This window comes from Rhipicephalus sanguineus, chromosome 11 (genome assembly GCF_013339695.2).
Source record: "Rhipicephalus sanguineus isolate Rsan-2018 chromosome 11, BIME_Rsan_1.4, whole genome shotgun sequence".
Lineage (NCBI taxonomy): Eukaryota > Metazoa > Arthropoda > Arachnida > Ixodida > Ixodidae > Rhipicephalus > Rhipicephalus sanguineus.
Window position 1 is genome coordinate 30,654,519 of NC_051186.1, and position 16,719 is coordinate 30,671,237.

At 46.6% G+C, this 16,719-nt stretch overlaps 1 protein-coding gene across 1 annotated transcript in view; it reads right to left on the reverse strand.

Annotated features, from left to right (window-relative positions):
- The window catches only part of LOC119373375 (lactosylceramide 4-alpha-galactosyltransferase-like), a 62,218-nt gene that overhangs the window by 19,568 nt on the left and 25,931 nt on the right, over positions 1 to 16,719 (reverse strand). The window contains exons 4-6 of the mRNA XM_049410909.1: positions 13,304 to 13,507; positions 10,971 to 11,186; positions 4,251 to 4,823 (exon numbers count right to left, since the gene is read on the reverse strand). Coding sequence (XP_049266866.1) covers positions 4,590 to 4,823; positions 10,971 to 11,186; positions 13,304 to 13,507 — 654 coding nt within the window. The 3' untranslated portion in view covers positions 4,251 to 4,589. The remainder of the gene's footprint in view (positions 1 to 4,250; positions 4,824 to 10,970; positions 11,187 to 13,303; positions 13,508 to 16,719) is intronic.

Below are 16,719 nucleotides of genomic sequence, written 5' to 3' on the forward strand. Positions count from 1 at the left end.
TTATAGGTGTGTCACCGGATGTGGAAAGCGAAGAGCACACAGACAATGAATCGGTCATTACTGCCGCTACTGGAATTGAAGTACTTAACTTGCGTGAAGCCAGAATTATTGCCATAAATTCAGCAAGGAAAACGGGAATAAAATCCGGCAATCGCAGTGAAAAAGACCAATCAAGTTCAGGGCAAAATATTCCGATACCAGATCTTTCCTCAGACTGCGATGCATCCGTTGCAATAAAAACATTCGTTGACATAGTTTGTAGATGTTCTTGCAAAAAATCATTTAAAATGCCGGAAGGTAACAATTTCGCGTGGTTCGGAAAAATATCATGATACACAATTTCGGGATAGTTATGTTGTGTAGTCAGGTGAAGCAAATCACAAATTTGTACATTTAGTGGATCAAGTAACGACTGAAGAAATACAATTTGTGGTTAATGAAAATTTGGGCCAATGCGCTGAGAAAAAGAGGTCAGGGTCCGAGATAAAAATTATATGATCGCGGATAGAGGGTGATTCGTATAATCTTAAGAAAGTCGCAGCGTGGCCGAGTGTAAGGAAGACAGAGCGGCGCTCGAGCACGGGCGCGAGATCGGGCAGCACGACGAAGAGAACGACGAAGCTGCAGAGAATGGAACAGCCAGCCACCCAACATTTTTTTTACTATAAATTATCTTTTTCGCATATTCCTTTTATTTTATTTTTTCACAAAGTCTACTGCCGCACGCTTCGTGGCCGATCCCCCGTAGTGGGTTGAGCTATTCCCCTAAGGAACCAGCCAACCAACAATGTGCAACCAACCAACCAGCGATCAGGCGATGTCTATATCCTCTCTGCGGCGAGGACATACCGTCAACACCGTGGCGCCGTCTGGCGAATTCTCTCTGTGACGTATAAAACGGCATCACGTGGTACCGAGTGCGCGGAGTATTCGACGTCGCCAGTGTTCAGCCACGGGTTTTTCTCGTTTTGCAAGCGTTCGATGCACTTGTATTAGCTGTGAAGCAATCAGTGTGTTTGCCAGAAAAGGTTTTTCGTGAGCCAACGCGCTGTCATCGTCGCGTGGTACACTCTCGACGGAGTGAGTGCGCGCGGAGCCATGGACACCGAACGTGAAGAGGCCACTCTTGTAAAAGGTGAGTCATGTAATTTACCTAATAATCTGTAACTCGAAGCATCCTCGCATCTCGTGTACATTTATGTTTACTGAGGCAAGCGCGACATCGCGCACCTATCTCTTGCTTTTGCATGGAAGTTGCGCGGCCGAGAGGTACCGTTTCGATCGGCGTGGACTGCCGCGCACATTTCACGGCAACGCCTTGCCCTAGTTTTCAGCGCGTAATCAAATGACCGAGTGCAAACGATGCTTCGACATTGGTTATTACGTTCGCGAGATCTTTCGTAAAGGTAGCCATAAGTTATTTTGCCGCAATAACAGTAATGTCCACAACGCTCGTGGCGACTGCGGCTTACCCCTTTAGCCAGAACTGTTGCCGGAAGTTCAACCGCATATATTTTTGTCTCCTTTATCCACGCTTCCGCTTCGTGTGCTTCTCTGCGAGGGGTACATTGACTAATGTGATATCATGCTAGCACGTGTGAATCGCTTGTTCGACAACTAATTACAATTACCGTATCTCGTTTTCAGTGACTCCGCCGGTCTCTGGCAACAACGAGTTCGTTGACCAGCAGTTCAGCAGATCGCGGCAGCTAACGGAAGGAGAGGCAGTCCATGAGGCCGACCACGTCCGAATATGCAGCGTAAAAGAACAACATCGAGACAAAAGAGGATTTTAGTCTGTCCGGCACACCGCTATACACAAAATGCTTTGCGTGTATCGGAATACCGGGTGTGAACTGCGCATGCGCACGCCCGGTAAACAGGGCCGCGCCACCGAAAGCGATTGCCGTCCACCTCGAATCTATCAAGTGGCCGTCGCGCGCTCTCTCGCTCGTTGTGTCCGAACTGATGCTTTTATTTGCTTTAGGTTCGCGTCCTTAAGCTTCGACAGCAAAGTATTTGTGTTAGTTTGGCACCGTTTTCGAAAGCCGTACTCAAATAATCAATGATGCAGGCTTAGCGAGTGACAATCCGGGTATCTCGGAGGTCATACATTATGTGTTTGTTAGTTGTTAGTTGCGCCGAATATCTTCAAAATGAGAAGTGGCCAACTAGCCCAACATCAAGTCCTTCAAAACCCATTGTGCAGCTTCGGTATAACTCCTACAATATAATTTTGAAGTTATCACAACATGTGTAGATGAACACACAAGACGCAGTTAAACTGGTTAAACTAACTTGTGCTCCGTCGTGCAAAACGCCACGGGTGGGTATGCGCCACAGGAATTGGGCAAGCCCCACTGCCGAGTACAGCAGGTGCGAGTGTTAAACGAACTCTGCTCGGCGAAGTGGAGCACGTGAAAGAGAGAGAGATAGAAAGAAAGAAAGAGAAAGTAGAGAGAGAGAGAAAGGGAAAAAGAGAGAGAGAGGAAGAAAGCGATAGAAAGAAAGAGAAAAATAGAGAGATGTAAAGGGAATAGAGACATAAAAAGATAGAAAGGCAGAGAAAGAAAGAAAAATAAGGCGAAACGAAGAAAGAGAGAGAAAGAGGGAGCGATAGAGTGAGACAGAGAAAGAAAGGGAGGAAGAGAAATAAAGATAGAAATAGCAGTAAAATAGAAAGAAATACATAAAGAGAGAGAAACAAGGAAATAGAAAGAAACGGATACAAAAGAAGAGATACAAGAAACAAAGAGAAAGAAAGAAAAAAGATAAAGAGAAACAAGGAAGGCCACCCAGCTCCGCTCTTCCTTCAGGCTTGGCACCACTAGTGCGAGGCTGGCGTAATTTAATAAATAAATAAATAAATAAATAACTAAATAAATAAATAAATAAATAAATAAATAAATAAATAAATAAATAAACACAAGCGGTTGTCCGCGCCCAGGGCGCGTACGAACACAATAATAATCACTGGGGTTTCGCGTGCCAAATCAGCATTAGAATACGAGGCACCCTGTAGCCGAATTAATTACGACCGCCCGTGGGGCTCTTTAACGCGCGTATAAATCTAAGTAGACGGGTGTTATCTGTATTTCAACCACATCGAAATTCAACTTCCAGAAATTTGAATAATTTACAAGTTACAATGCGTCCCATGTGGTTCTTGTTGGTGGGAAACCGTGCGCTTTGTAGTGCGATACTGCAATTTTACCGCAATTTTCTAGTGCGTCTCTTTTGAGAACCGGGAGTCGATTTTCACAATTATATTTTTTTTCTTCAGATATGATTTTTTTCCCCGCTAATTTTTCATTCAGTTGCTATAGGGCATTGCTTGCCGCCGCCGAGAGATGGCACCACGTTACAGATGTCCCCAAATCCTGGGAATGCCCGACTGAGTGATGGAGCAAGAGGGATCGACGTTGGGCGAGTTGGCGTTGCATGGTCTGAAGTGAATGACAGCGCGCACGACACGGACTAAGAGAACGACAACACGAGAGCTGACGTCACTTAAGACCACGAGTGATGGAGGACTCAACCCAACCATCAGGTGCTTGTTACTTCATGCAGGTAACGCAGCTGCTGATCAGTGAATCTATCGGTCACTTTGTGTTTTCGTTATTTTAAAAAAAATGACCGTCTCATTATCCGATATTTATGTGACGAAGGAGACATGGCGTCAGTCAGAACACCAGTTTATTTCAACTATCCTCACCTTCCTTCACTTCGCTTCCCAAGTTCACCCGCGAACCATCACGTACATACACAAGCATAAAAAGACACAAAGAAAATAGGGAGAGAGCAGGCTGACAACTGCCACGAGAAACAGGCAGGCCGCACAACGCCTGCCTACACTTTCGGGAAAGGGGATTAAATAAAGGAATTGACGATAGGAGGCAGAAATAGATGGGAACACGGAAGAATGTCGATAAACAGGGGGCCACATCAGTTTTGTCCAAGAAAGTTTATCGCAATAAAAACATTAACGCATACTGTACACACGTATGTGTATCTTTTTAAAATTATATACAGGCACATAAAACGCGAGCACAATTGTTCCATGAGGTATACTTTAAAACAAACGCAGAACGCTTCTTTCAAATAATGCGCAGCAAACCTGCGCGCAAATCGAACGCGACATAATCCTAAAGGATTAAAAATAACTCTACAAAACATTGCGCAGGATAAAAAATATATATGTACAAAAGCACAGTGTAATTAAGTTTCACACGCCTTCCAGGGGTGCTTACGTTTCACGCATTCGAAGTATCCGCACGTCGTCGACGAAGTTCGCACTGCGAATACACGAACACACGAAAGTCACTACGCTGGCAATCGTTCCGTCGAAAGCGCTGTGCATGTCCTGTGACCGTTGCAGGCTTTTTGAACGTTGGCCCCTAGACTAATGGTGGCGAACTTATGCTCGCAATCTCGGAGGACATCGTTTGAGCACTGAGTCTTGGCGAAGCCTGGGCGCGCAGCGTTGGCGGTCTGTTTCCCGGATGTTCGGGAAGTGGACATCCGGTAACTGATCATCCGGGAAGTGGGCATCCGGGAAGTGGGCATTCGGGAAGTCCAGCTCCCGTATGTCAGAAAGTACCCAGCATTTCCAAGGACATGCGTAAACTATCCGGGCAGTAGGTTTCGGCCGCTTGCCTGTACGCGCAGCCAGGCACGGTGGGCGCCTTCGAGCTCATTTTGTTGTAGACGTGCATGACGTAACTCGCGGAGGACATGAGCCACGCCTCGCGACTGGTGTTGGCGACGAAGAACGACTCCCAACGGTCGTAAGGCACCGGTAGGAAAATCCAGTGGGGCAACACCTGCGCCCAAAAAATTTGCTGTGACGTTTTATTTTATTCATTGCGTACACACAACACAATACGTAATACTGCTTGGACCCATAACCTTGGCAGCTAGATTGTGATCCAGTAAGAAAATAGACATAAGAACAGCGTACTTATTGCGCGAGACAATTAAACACACGCTATTAAAACATTTTTACAGGGAAAAATATAGGATAAACAAAAGACTATAATTATGACAACAGGGGATACAAATGTAACGACCCTGTCAGCATTCATGAGAGAAGCTTTTTAGAGCATTGCACAAAGTCGTGGTTAGTCTTTACACTGTAAGGGAGTGCGTTCCATGGTGGTAAGTTAATACAGTTGTTAGTAGCTGCCATCATGTTTCTTGCCGAAAAGTTAAATGTTGTGATGGGTAGCTGATTACTAATGTTAGACGTGTAAGGAGAGAGTATGTCCTCACACTCTCCCTTTCACGCGTATAACTCATTCTTGCCTCTCCCTAGTGCAGGATAACATACCGGTTATTTTAGAATAACAGAGAGCTGAGCTAGTTGGTAAGTATTCATTCTAAAAAGACAGGGCGTGCAAACACGGACACAAGAAAGAAGTCAGGACACCACAAACGCCGACTAACAACTGAAGAGACGCACAACGGCTGAAAAGAAAGAAGGCACGAAAACTTATCTGCGCATGCCCATGCAACAGGCGAACCTATCAATCCGGCACGCGTGGCGGTCTACGTGGAAGATAACTGTTAAGGCATTTGATTTCATCTTTATGCAAGTTAATCGACGGTTGGCTCACGCATGCGCTACCACTATTCTCGATATGCCATGCTTCAATCATCAGGCGCGTTTCTTCATTTCTATCCCCGTGCAACACTGCGCATTCATCAAATTTTGGCGTGCACTTACAATCTCGACAATGTAAAGAAAGAGAAGGTGAGCCTCCTGTTAGCGATCTCTTATGTTCCAACAATCTCTGGTTGATGCATCGGCCCGTCTGCCCTATACGTAGAAGCGGCCGCAGCTGAAAGGGATCTTATACACCACACTCGTACGGCAATCAGTGAATTTGTTGGTGTGTTTTACGAAACAAATATCGGTCCGCTTCTTGTCTTTTACTCCCTCATTCTTCCTCTGCACAGCGGCACAAATCTTACCTAGCTTATTGGCAGCCGTGAAAACAACATTAACGCCGTATGTAGTTCCTACTTTAGCCTGTGAGATACGCGATGAATGTACGGTATACCTACGACACGTTTCTTCCTATCGCTTTCTGCAACCATGCTCGGACTTAACACAATGGACTTCTTTAAACGTTCCGCGACCATGGCCACTGCATCACGAGGATACCCTACATCTAAAAGACGTGGAACCTGTGCGTTAAAGCTATCACTCATTTTGTGCTCACACGACTTGGTGAGGGCTGACTTAAGGCAAGACATGGCGATGCCGTTTTTTACAACCTTCGAGTGCTTCGACGAAAAATTTAACAGTGGTTTCGAAGATCTAGGAGAATACTGCCAGCACACGTGGTTCTTCTGGAACGTTAAGGAAATGTCTAGAAATTGTATTTCATTATTCTGAGGCACCTCTTTTGTAAAGCTCAGCCCTCCTCCATTTAATTCAAATTTTTCGCTCACGGAAGTTACCACCTTTTCAAAGTCCTCACCACTACAAAAAATCAAGTAGTCGTCCATATAACGAAAAACCTTAATAACCGAATTACCTAAGGCGCCTTCCAAAAGATTGTCAATCTTGCTAAGGTATAAATCACTAAGAACCGGAGCAACTTTAGAACCAATACATATCCCTGATTTCTGCACATAAACGCCTTCCTTCCAGCCTACCAGCGTCGACTTTAAATACATGGAAAGGATTTCTAGAAATGCCCCGGTAGAAACACCACATTTTTCGGTGAAAGCCGTCTGGTGCTCTTGTTCGTTAATACATTCATTAACACATTTTAACAAGTCCTCATGCGGCAAAGAATAATACAGGTCTTCAATATCCATACTAAAGGCCTTACAACAGCCGGGGTTTTCCTCTGAGAGGAACTGAACTAGCGCCTGAGAATTACGTATACGAAAAGGGTCTGCAGAACTCAAAGAGGTTAAGCAGTTCTGCAAATAACTAGATACAGCGACTTGCCAGGTACCTTGCTCTGAAACGATTGCTCGAAACGGAATCTCGTTCTTATGTGTTTTAGCTGAAAAAAAAAACAATTCTAAAGTAAGTGATTTAGCCTTCTTGACATTACAAGCTATTCTCTCAAGATTATGTCTTAACAAAAGGTCGGCAGCACGTTGCCTAACTACCGATGGCTTAAGTTTTACCGTCCTAAAATTCTTTTCTATGGCTGTTAATGCTTTTGCTGAGAACAAACTGTCCGGCATAATTACAAAATACTCTTCCTTATCTGAAATTACTGGCCTGAGTTTCTTGACACAGTAATTAACCAAAGGCCGGATAGGATCAGAACACTTGAGATGCATATTAGAACCCTTGATGCTAGCAACGCAGTCTGAAATGCAGTGGGAACGCTCTTCTTCAGAAACAAGTCTAGTGATTGTACGCGGCAAACTTAAGACGTCCATTGGTTTCAGGTTCGGCTTAAAACAGTATTTAGGACCTAAGGCTAGGGTTTTGCAGTGACTATCATCTAAGGCAGCTCCTCCAAGGACTAGCAAGTTATTTTGCGGTAAAACAGTAGAAATAATCTTCCTCTTACATGGTTGAAGTTCTCGAAGTTTTACCCTCCACATGAATTCCGCATGCTGGTTAGCTACCCTCATCCAGTCGGAGTACATCTGCTTCTGGCGGCGATCGTCACGCGAAGTCGAGCAACGGACCTTGAGGCATTCCTGGTAAAATCTCACTTGACGCCATGATTCCGCGGTCAATATGGCACATATCCTCCTGGCATGTCCGGTAGATGGTACCAGAAAGCCGCACAAAAGTTGAACTTCAACTGGGCAAACTCTATTCTTAGAAAACCATGAAAAAGTTCTAGCACGGACCAAGCAAATAGCAATTAAAGAAGCCAAAGAGGCTGGATTGTTCAGATAAGTAGGGGAACACGGAAAAGGGCTCAGAGTACTAGAAATGAAGCTTAGAATAACAGAGAGCTGAGCTAGTTGGTATTCATTCTACAAAGACAGGGCGTGCAAACACGGACACAAGAAAGAAGTCAGGACACCACAAACAGCCACAAACGCCGACTAACAACTGAAGAGACGCACAACGGCTGAAAAGAAAGAAGGCACGAAAACTTATCTGCGCATGCCCATGCAACAGGCGGGCCTATCAATCCGGCACGCGTGGCGGTCTACGTGGAAGATAACTGTTAAGGCATTTGATTTCATCTTTATGCAAGTTAATCGACGGTTGGCTCACGCATGCGCAGAAATGTGTAGAAATCAGGGATATGTATTGGTTCTAAAGTTGCTCCGGTTCTTAGTGATTTATACCTTAGCAAGATTGATAATCTTTTGGAAGGCGCCTTAGGTAATTCGGTTATTAAGGTTTTTCGTTATATGGACGACTACTTGATTTTTTGTAGTGGTGAGGACTTTGAAAAGGTGGTAACTTCCGTGAGCGAAAAATTTGGATTAAATGGAGGAGGGCTGAGCTTTACAAAAGAGGTGCCTCAGAATAATGGAATACAATTTCTAGACATTTCCTTAACGTTCCAGAAGAACCACGTGTGCTGGCAGTATTCTCCTAGATCTTCGAAACCACTGTTAAATTTTTCGTCGAAGCACTCGAAGGTTGTAAAAAACGGCATCGCCATGTCTTGCCTTAAGTCAGCCCTCACCAAGTCGTGTGAGCACAAAATGAGTGATAGCTTTAACGCACAGGTTCCACGTCTTTTAGATGTAGGGTATCCTCGTGATGCAGTGGCCATGGTCGCGGAACGTTTAAAGAAGTCCATTGTGTTAAGTCCGAGCATGGTTGCAGAAAGCGATAGGAAGAAACGTGTCGTAGGTATACCGTACATTCATCGCGTATCTCACAGGCTAAAGTAGGAACTACATACGGCGTTAATGTTGTTTTCACGGCTGCCAATAAGCTAGGTAAGATTTGTGCCGCTGTGCAGAGGAAGAATGAGGGAGTAAAAGACAAGAAGCGGACCGATATTTGTTTCGTAAAACACACCAACAAATTCACTGATTGCCGTACGAGTGTGGTGTATAAGATCCCTTTCAGCTGCGGCCGCTTCTACGTAGGGCAGACGGGCCGATGCATCAACCAGAGATTGTTGGAACATAAGAGATCGCTAACAGGAGGCTCACCTTCTAATCTTTCTTTACATTGCCGAGATTGTAAGTGCACGCCAAAATTTGATGAATGCGCAGTGTTGTACCGGCATAGAAATGAAGAAACGCGCCTGATGATTGAAGTTTGTCAGTGCACTTAGTTGGGCCAGTTGGTTCTGCATGTCGATGAAGTGGATGCGCTTGAAGGACGAGGACGAAGAAGAGACGGGACAACAGTGCGCAACTCACAACTTGTTTATTGGAAAACAGGGGTTGCGTCACTTATATACACTTAAGCACGTGACACAGGGCCTGCGCGTTACACGTTACTGAGCACTCAAAAATGCTATCTCTTTCTTAGATAATGTCAATGAAGCTATGCTGACACACGATTCTGCGCATTCTAAAATATATTTCGCTTCAACTACGAGCCTCGCCGATTGATTACGGTTGCGAGATATGACTGTGCACTGCTCAAATTTCGGGGTGCAGGAGCACTTTTGGCAGTGAGTTGCGAGATAACCGTTGTTACCGTTCCTGACATTATTGCTGTGTTCTCTTAGACGCTCGTTTAGGCAGCGCCCAGTTTGTCCTATATATACCTTTCCACATGAAAGTGGAATGTTGTACACAACACCCTTCTGGCACTGAAGGAATTTAACCCTGTGTTTAACGCAATAATGTCAGGAACGGTAAGAACGGTCATCTCGCAACTCACTGCCAAAAGTGCTCCTGCACCCCGAAATTTGAGCAGTGCACAGTCATATCTCGCAACCGTAATCAATCGGCGAGGCTCGTAGTTGAAGCGAAATATATTTTAGAATGCGCAGAATCGTGTGTCAGCATAGCTTCATTGACATTATCTAAGAAAGAGATAGCATTTTTGAGTGCTCAGTAACGTGTAACGCGCAGGCCCTGTGTCACGTGCTTGAGTGTATATAAGTGACGCAACCCCTGTTTTCCAATAAACAAGTTGTAAGTTGCGCACTGTGTGTCCCGTCTCTTCTTCGTCCTCGTCCTTCAAGCGCATCCACTTCATCGACTGATGATTGAAGCATGGCATATCGAGAATAGTGGCAGCGCATGCGTGAGCCAACCGTCGATTAACTTGCATAAAGATGAAATCAAATGCCTTAACAGTTATCTTCCACGTAGACCGCCACGCGTGCCGGATTGATAGGTTTGCCTGTTGCATGGGCATGCGCAGATAAGTTTTCGTGCCTTCTTTCTTTTCAGCCGTTGTGCGTCTCTTCAGTTGTTAGTCGGCGTTTGTGGTGTCCTGACTTCTTTCTTGTTTCCGTGTTTGCACGCCCTGTCTTTTTTAGAATGAATACCGGTTATTCAGGACTCGTAAACCTCTCTCTCCTGTTTCCTTCCTTTCTTCCTTGCTCAAGAACATTTTTCGAATTAAAATTTCGAACTAGCATTTCGGATAAAATTTCTAATTAGAATTTCGAATATGACTTAAGCAAGTGCAGACCCACGCAGCGATACTCACGCTATAGGCCTTGATCTCGATGAAGAACAAAATTGTCGATAGCTTATCGCATCACTAATCAGAAACAAGGACCGCGAAACAAAATTAGACAAGAAAAAAGACGTAAAAGCTTGCGTTTTCGTCTATTCTTATGCTTCTGCCTCGTCCTAATTTCTGATGGGCGTTGCGATAAGCTGTCATGACTAATCAACCAGCCCACCAGTACGTCTTAAATGGAATTCTTGCATTGCGACATTAGTAATGGAGGCTTCCAGGACTCTCCCTCCTGCGAACTGCGAAGTGTGCTATACGTGACGCAGACCTGCTTTCTTTTACCAAGCTTCGGCTGCACGAGCCAGTAAAGCGTTGAAGTCTCGATTTGATTGTATCTCGGAAGAGGAGAAGACATGTAAAAATGTACCGTGAAGCCCGTGTCGCCGCCACACCTGCGTCCGAGCAGCTCGTTCACCTGACGGCCGCCGCACCGGTCCAGCGTCACCTGACGCAGCAGCCTGGGTCCGATGGAGCTCCACTCTTTCGGCTTGTACACTTGTCGTGCTCTTTGCATCAGATGTAGCAGAAAGGGGTCGCCACGGCGAAAGGCCAGAAAACCGTTGCTCACCATGTCACCGTGGTCCTGCGTGCAAATTAAATTTCAATAACGTTTCTACAGCTGGCGCAAGGGGTTTCAGATGGGCGATATATGTCGAAGATGACGGCACCCGTACACGTGCAAGTGACGTCAGCGCGGTGCATATGCACTCTAGATAAACAAACCTGTTTATAGTCGGTTAAAAGCCAAGAATAAATCTAAGCTCCGCCCACAAACGTCGCTGTCCCACCCAGAGAGAACTTACGGAGATGTCCTACCCGATCGCACTCGCTCATTTGCGTGACGTCGAACACCTTTCGCGTATTTCTGGTAGGTGATTTTTCGATACAGAAACATGCTCGTGTGAATAATACTTCTTGCAGGGCGAGTTGGTTGACATCGAAGAAACGAAGAGTCGAGAAAGAAGTAGGAGAAAACAGAAAAGTTATAGCGCCCGACCGTTCTGTTTCCTCGTATACTTCTTTCTCGAGTCTTCGTTTCTTTGTTCGCGCTAATATGTATCCCTTTGACATGTTCGTGTATCTGGTTTTCGGTCGGAAACTTGAACTTCCTGCCAACTTTCAGCCAAGGTTCCGTCATCATTGCTCATTCAAACGTAACACTTAAGAAAGGACGACGAACTTTTAATTTATAGTATGCGTATATGCGTAGATTAGCAGCGAAACAGCACTACCGATCAGAACGGAAACCACTCAGCACGACTCTCTCGCACAGATCAATGACAATCGCGCCGCAATTCTTGGGGCGGGGCTTGTATTTATTTTTAGGTTGTAACCGACTTTAGAGTGCATGTTCACGAAATTTCCGACCGCGCATTTCAATTGCATTTTAACTCTACGCTTCTGGCACCGAACTTAAGAAGTTTCTGGGGAACCGATCGAGACTCCGACGTTCATTTTTAAGTCTATACGTTTCAGTCCGTGCGACATCAAAGTAACATAAAAAGTCAGTTTCGCCGCAAGGGCGAAGCAATAAATGCGATAGCAAGAAATTGATATGTCACACGAAGAACCAGAAGAAGCTCGATACTTGCAGCGCGCCGCTGAAGCACAAAGAAGGACGCCCGAAAAGAACGCACAGGTATGCACAGGGCGAGCGTGAACTAATAACTGTCACAGTTGTTACGTCTATGTGCTTGAGCAACGCGCTGCAAGTGTCGACAATGGAGAATCAGTCGCTCTTAGATATTTATTCTTCTTTTAAACTGCGGCGCGTGGAGTGATCCCCTGCGTCTCTTGTTACACGGGGGCGTCTGATGCAAGGTGTTCCCAGTTTTCTTTGTTTTTTTTTTCCTTACACATCACGAGTGGGTACAGAAAATGGCCACTTTGTCCTGCGCGTTTCAAGGGCAGTATTCGAATTGAAAGAAAGTTAGGAGCGTTGCGTGACAGAAAACACGCTCACGCTCCTTCGAGATTTACTTACCACCAGCGGTACATGGTTTATATAAATAGCTCGCCGTTATTTCGCCGGCGCATGCATGGCGTGTGGTTGTGTTGTCTAACGCAGCGCGCTTGGTAGCGCGGGATTGCTGGTTCGAATCCGCGGTCGGGTACTTCAGAATTTCTTTCTTCTGCTTTATTTTTCTTTGTGCCTTCTTATATATATGCATACATATACATATCCGGGGCATGACGGCTACGGCAAAAATCAGCCGAGAGTGTCCACGTGATTGCTGTCGCAATAAAAACGCTGCTATCGCAATAAAAACGCGATGCGGAGTCAGAGGAGGAGAGACAAACCAGCGAAACACACTGCGGCAGAAGGTGGAAGTTGTATCTGATATTCATAGCTGAAAAAAATCCTTGAACAGTGAATGTCGCTAGAGCCAACGCTTCGACAAGTGGACTTGTCTTCGTCGAGGCAGCAACCAGCTGACTTGACGAAGACAAGTCCACCTGTCGAAACGTTGCCGCCAACGGTATTTCACAGCACTGAGCGCACCTAAAAATAAAAAAAAAATTAAACAATAACATTCGAAAACATTTCGTCTGCAATAATGTTATTCCCTCTTCAAGGATTTGCTTCAGGCTGTTGTCATCCTGCAGCGCGGCGTTGCCGGAGCTGATCCCGCAGGCCATGCTAGCGCAATCTGCATCTACTTTTTTTTTGATGCAGAGGTTGCCATCGCAACAGCTCACCACTGGCGACTGGCAGACGCAAGGTGGCAGAGAGTCGAAGGATCGCATCACGATGACGTCGATGTCGAGGTAGACGCCCCCTTGCTTGTACAACAATGCCAGCCTCAGAGCGTCGGCAAGGTGCTCGACGGGGAAGGCGCTCTTGTTCAGGATGCCAGACTCGTACCACGACCCAAGCGGTGTACCCTGGAACACCTCCTGTGGCTGCTCCCGGCAGTGCAAAGGAAAAAAAAAAAAGAGAGAAGGGTCGAATGGGCACTTGCGCAAACTAATGGGACACTAAAAAACAGTGAGGTATTCTTCGGAAACGGTGTTCGTTTATTTGACTGGAAAGAGTTTAAATTTCAAAGAACACATAGGCCAATGTTTTTATTCTTGATTTTCTTGCCCTAACAGCAGCGCTGCTGCATACGTTACAGCAGTATGCGTTACTCTATACGTTAGGATGAAGAACTTGTTTTCTTAAATTCTGCTTGAAATTTCGTTAGGCCAGTGACATCAATGTCACAGGATAGCAAAGCGGAGAAAGTACTGATAACCTTGTTAAAATCGTGGCATACATATGTACCCCTCTCTAGGTTTTGTTAGATACATCTACATAAGTATATGCGAGCAAGAAGACGGGGCAGATGAGCTATGTCCGCCGCCGCAGCACATCGCTGCATTCGTTATGAGGAGGTAGCGAGATCGGCTGCTACTGGCGGCAAGGGTATCCTTTTCTGTCCACTTTCACTTTCCGCTACAGTGTAATTTCTACGCCTCAAATTAAGCTACAAATATCTGCTTTCTTGCTTTCACTGGCTTCACTATCTCTTGGTTTTGCGCGGTTGCGTCTAACAAATGAAGGAAAGACGTTCCCTTCTATCAGACTTTCCATCTGTTTCATTCAAGCCCTCTACGTGCACATACACAGCCACGGTATACTGAAACGCCGTGTACTGCTTGCGTCGACTTTCCATTGCGTAATTAATCATGCTATGTTCACTGAACCGAAGCTGTACGGCCTGTACCGTGTAGAGTGTCACGTGCGCTGTGCAGTTTTCATCAAGCGACTGTTATGACCGGCTGTCGGTGGCGAAGCACTGACCAAGAGAATCGGCGGACGAGGTGTTCTCCCGCTGCTAGAACACCTGTATCCTTCCTGGAAACGAAATTCCTGGGACGGTGAGTGACCAACAATGGGCAGAATCTCGGCCTCAAAGTCTGGGACGGCGATGCCGGAGACAATGGACCACCTGGGCTTGGCTTGGTACGCTGCCGAAGCCACCTGACGGGCATGTTTGGACGGGAGTCTCCGCAACCCTTTCGCTGCGTCGGGAAAAGATCTGCATGGGCAAGCACGAGGAACCTGTTCTGCTTCTCCCCCACCTGCGTGTCGACAACCGCAGGACTCTTGCCGCTTCAAGTGTGCCATGACCCCTCCGCGACAGTGAAATGGACTGTGCCATGGTGGGAGGTGTCATGTGTGTGATTGGTGGTCATCACGAGGGAGGAGCCAAACTGAGGGGTTAAAACGACGGTGCTGAGTGAGAAATGGGGCTCTGAGCCCTCGGTAACAGGCTCATCCAATGCGCTCGTCGCTGAACTCTTACCTTGTCACTATGTAATTGAGTGTTCATAAGTGCCAGTAAACTTGTTATTGTTTTCCCAACTTGCTAGTATCAGTTCCTCAACCCGGAGACTCGACTACGCTACCAAACGGAGTCCGGGTACGACGCTGCCCTCTCGTAGCAACAGCATGGTTGTCGAGAAGGGACGGATCCAAACACACCGGCATGACAACTGGAGTCAGCGGTGAGGTTGATCCAAATACCCGGTCGCAACAACTGGTGATCAGCGGTGGGATCTGAAGCTACAAGCGACAACAACAGTCGGCCTAAGGGAATGCAGCGGTCTCGAGACATCGATCATGTGTGGGTGAGTGCTTGGCTTTTCCTTTGATGTGGACCAGGTTCTAAACGAGGGTTTTAGAACTGGTAGATAACTTTGCCGAGAGACTCAAGGTTACGTACTCTCGGATAGTTATTTTGGAAGTAGCGGGCACTCGGGACGATCATGGATTTGCAGACGCTGCAGGAGCCGGACTTGTTGCTGTTGTGTAAGGAATTGGGGATCGATACAAGGGGTTTGGCACGAAAATCCCGAATCATACAGGCAATCATTGATTTGGGGGTCGATGATGAGGAGCTCTGTGATGAATGGGAATACGCCAACCAAAATAAGGAAGAGCGGCTCAGACACTGGGAGAGAGAGGAACGCCGCGAGCGTGAAATAGAGGAAAGGGAGCGTGAGCAAGAAATTGAGCTCCGCAAACTGGAAGTCGAGGTAGAACTCCTGGAGTTGAGTAAGAGGTCGGGCAGTTGTCCCCAGCGAGTGGTACCTCTTCTCAACAAGAAGGCAGAGTTCAAGATGTCAAGGTATATGCAGCCATATGTGGTATCAGGGGATATCGGCCTGTATCTTGCAGAATTTGAACAAATGTGTGAGGAACTGTCTTTTGAGCGAGGCATTTGGTCTCAGGGGTTACTTTCAGTTCTGCCCAGTGAGGCAGTTGAGGTTGTTGCGCGACTCAGTGAGAAGGACGCGGACAACTACGATGTAATTAAGGCATCTTTGTTCCGGAGATTCGGAACTTCGGCCAGGAGAGAGGAAAGCAAGAATGGTATGCAAAGGGATCCTTCTCCTGAGAACGAGCGACAGGTCGCCGTTTTTGAGATCGCGCCAGAGAAAGGCCCGCCGTTTCAGGAGAGCATGAAAGCAGAGCAGGTTGAGAATGAGGCCTTGGCCGATCTAGAGTTAGGGACAATTCCAGAAGACGTTCCTTTCGTGGACGAGGTTGGTACCAGCGGCCCTAATGGGCTCAAGGAGAAGCCGGAAACCTTCCTCGTGCCTCGAAAGGACGTTTCGGAATCGTCAGAAGTAAACACGGTTAGCGTGCTGGCTAACCATAGCAAGGACGCGACGCTTCAAGGGTTAGGCAATACCGTCGGTGAGGGCCCAGATTTAGATTTTATCAGCGCTGACGCAGATAATTTGGCCCGACAGTCTGACGCGGCGGAGAAGTCAAGAGGTGTGAGCGAGATAGAAGGTGTAGCAGAAACACCAACGAGCTGCGCAACTCCGCATGTCGCGACCCCAAGCGATGATGAAGGCGACGTGGGAAAGGATGTTCGCCGACATCGCAGAAAAAGAAAGCGGCGGAAGCATTCGGCACAGAGTAAGCTTAAGAAAGGTCCCAACCCGGCGCGAAAAAGACAAAAGGGTAGGCCACAGGACGGTTTGCGGAAACGTAAATTGAGGCATTCATTCATCCGCAAGCTGCGCGAGAGGCGCAGAGGGAGAAAGCAAGGTGCGCTTCCACGACGGAAGGCGAGATTGAGGACAGCTTCGGGAGAGCAGCTGTGTCCTAGTCGTCA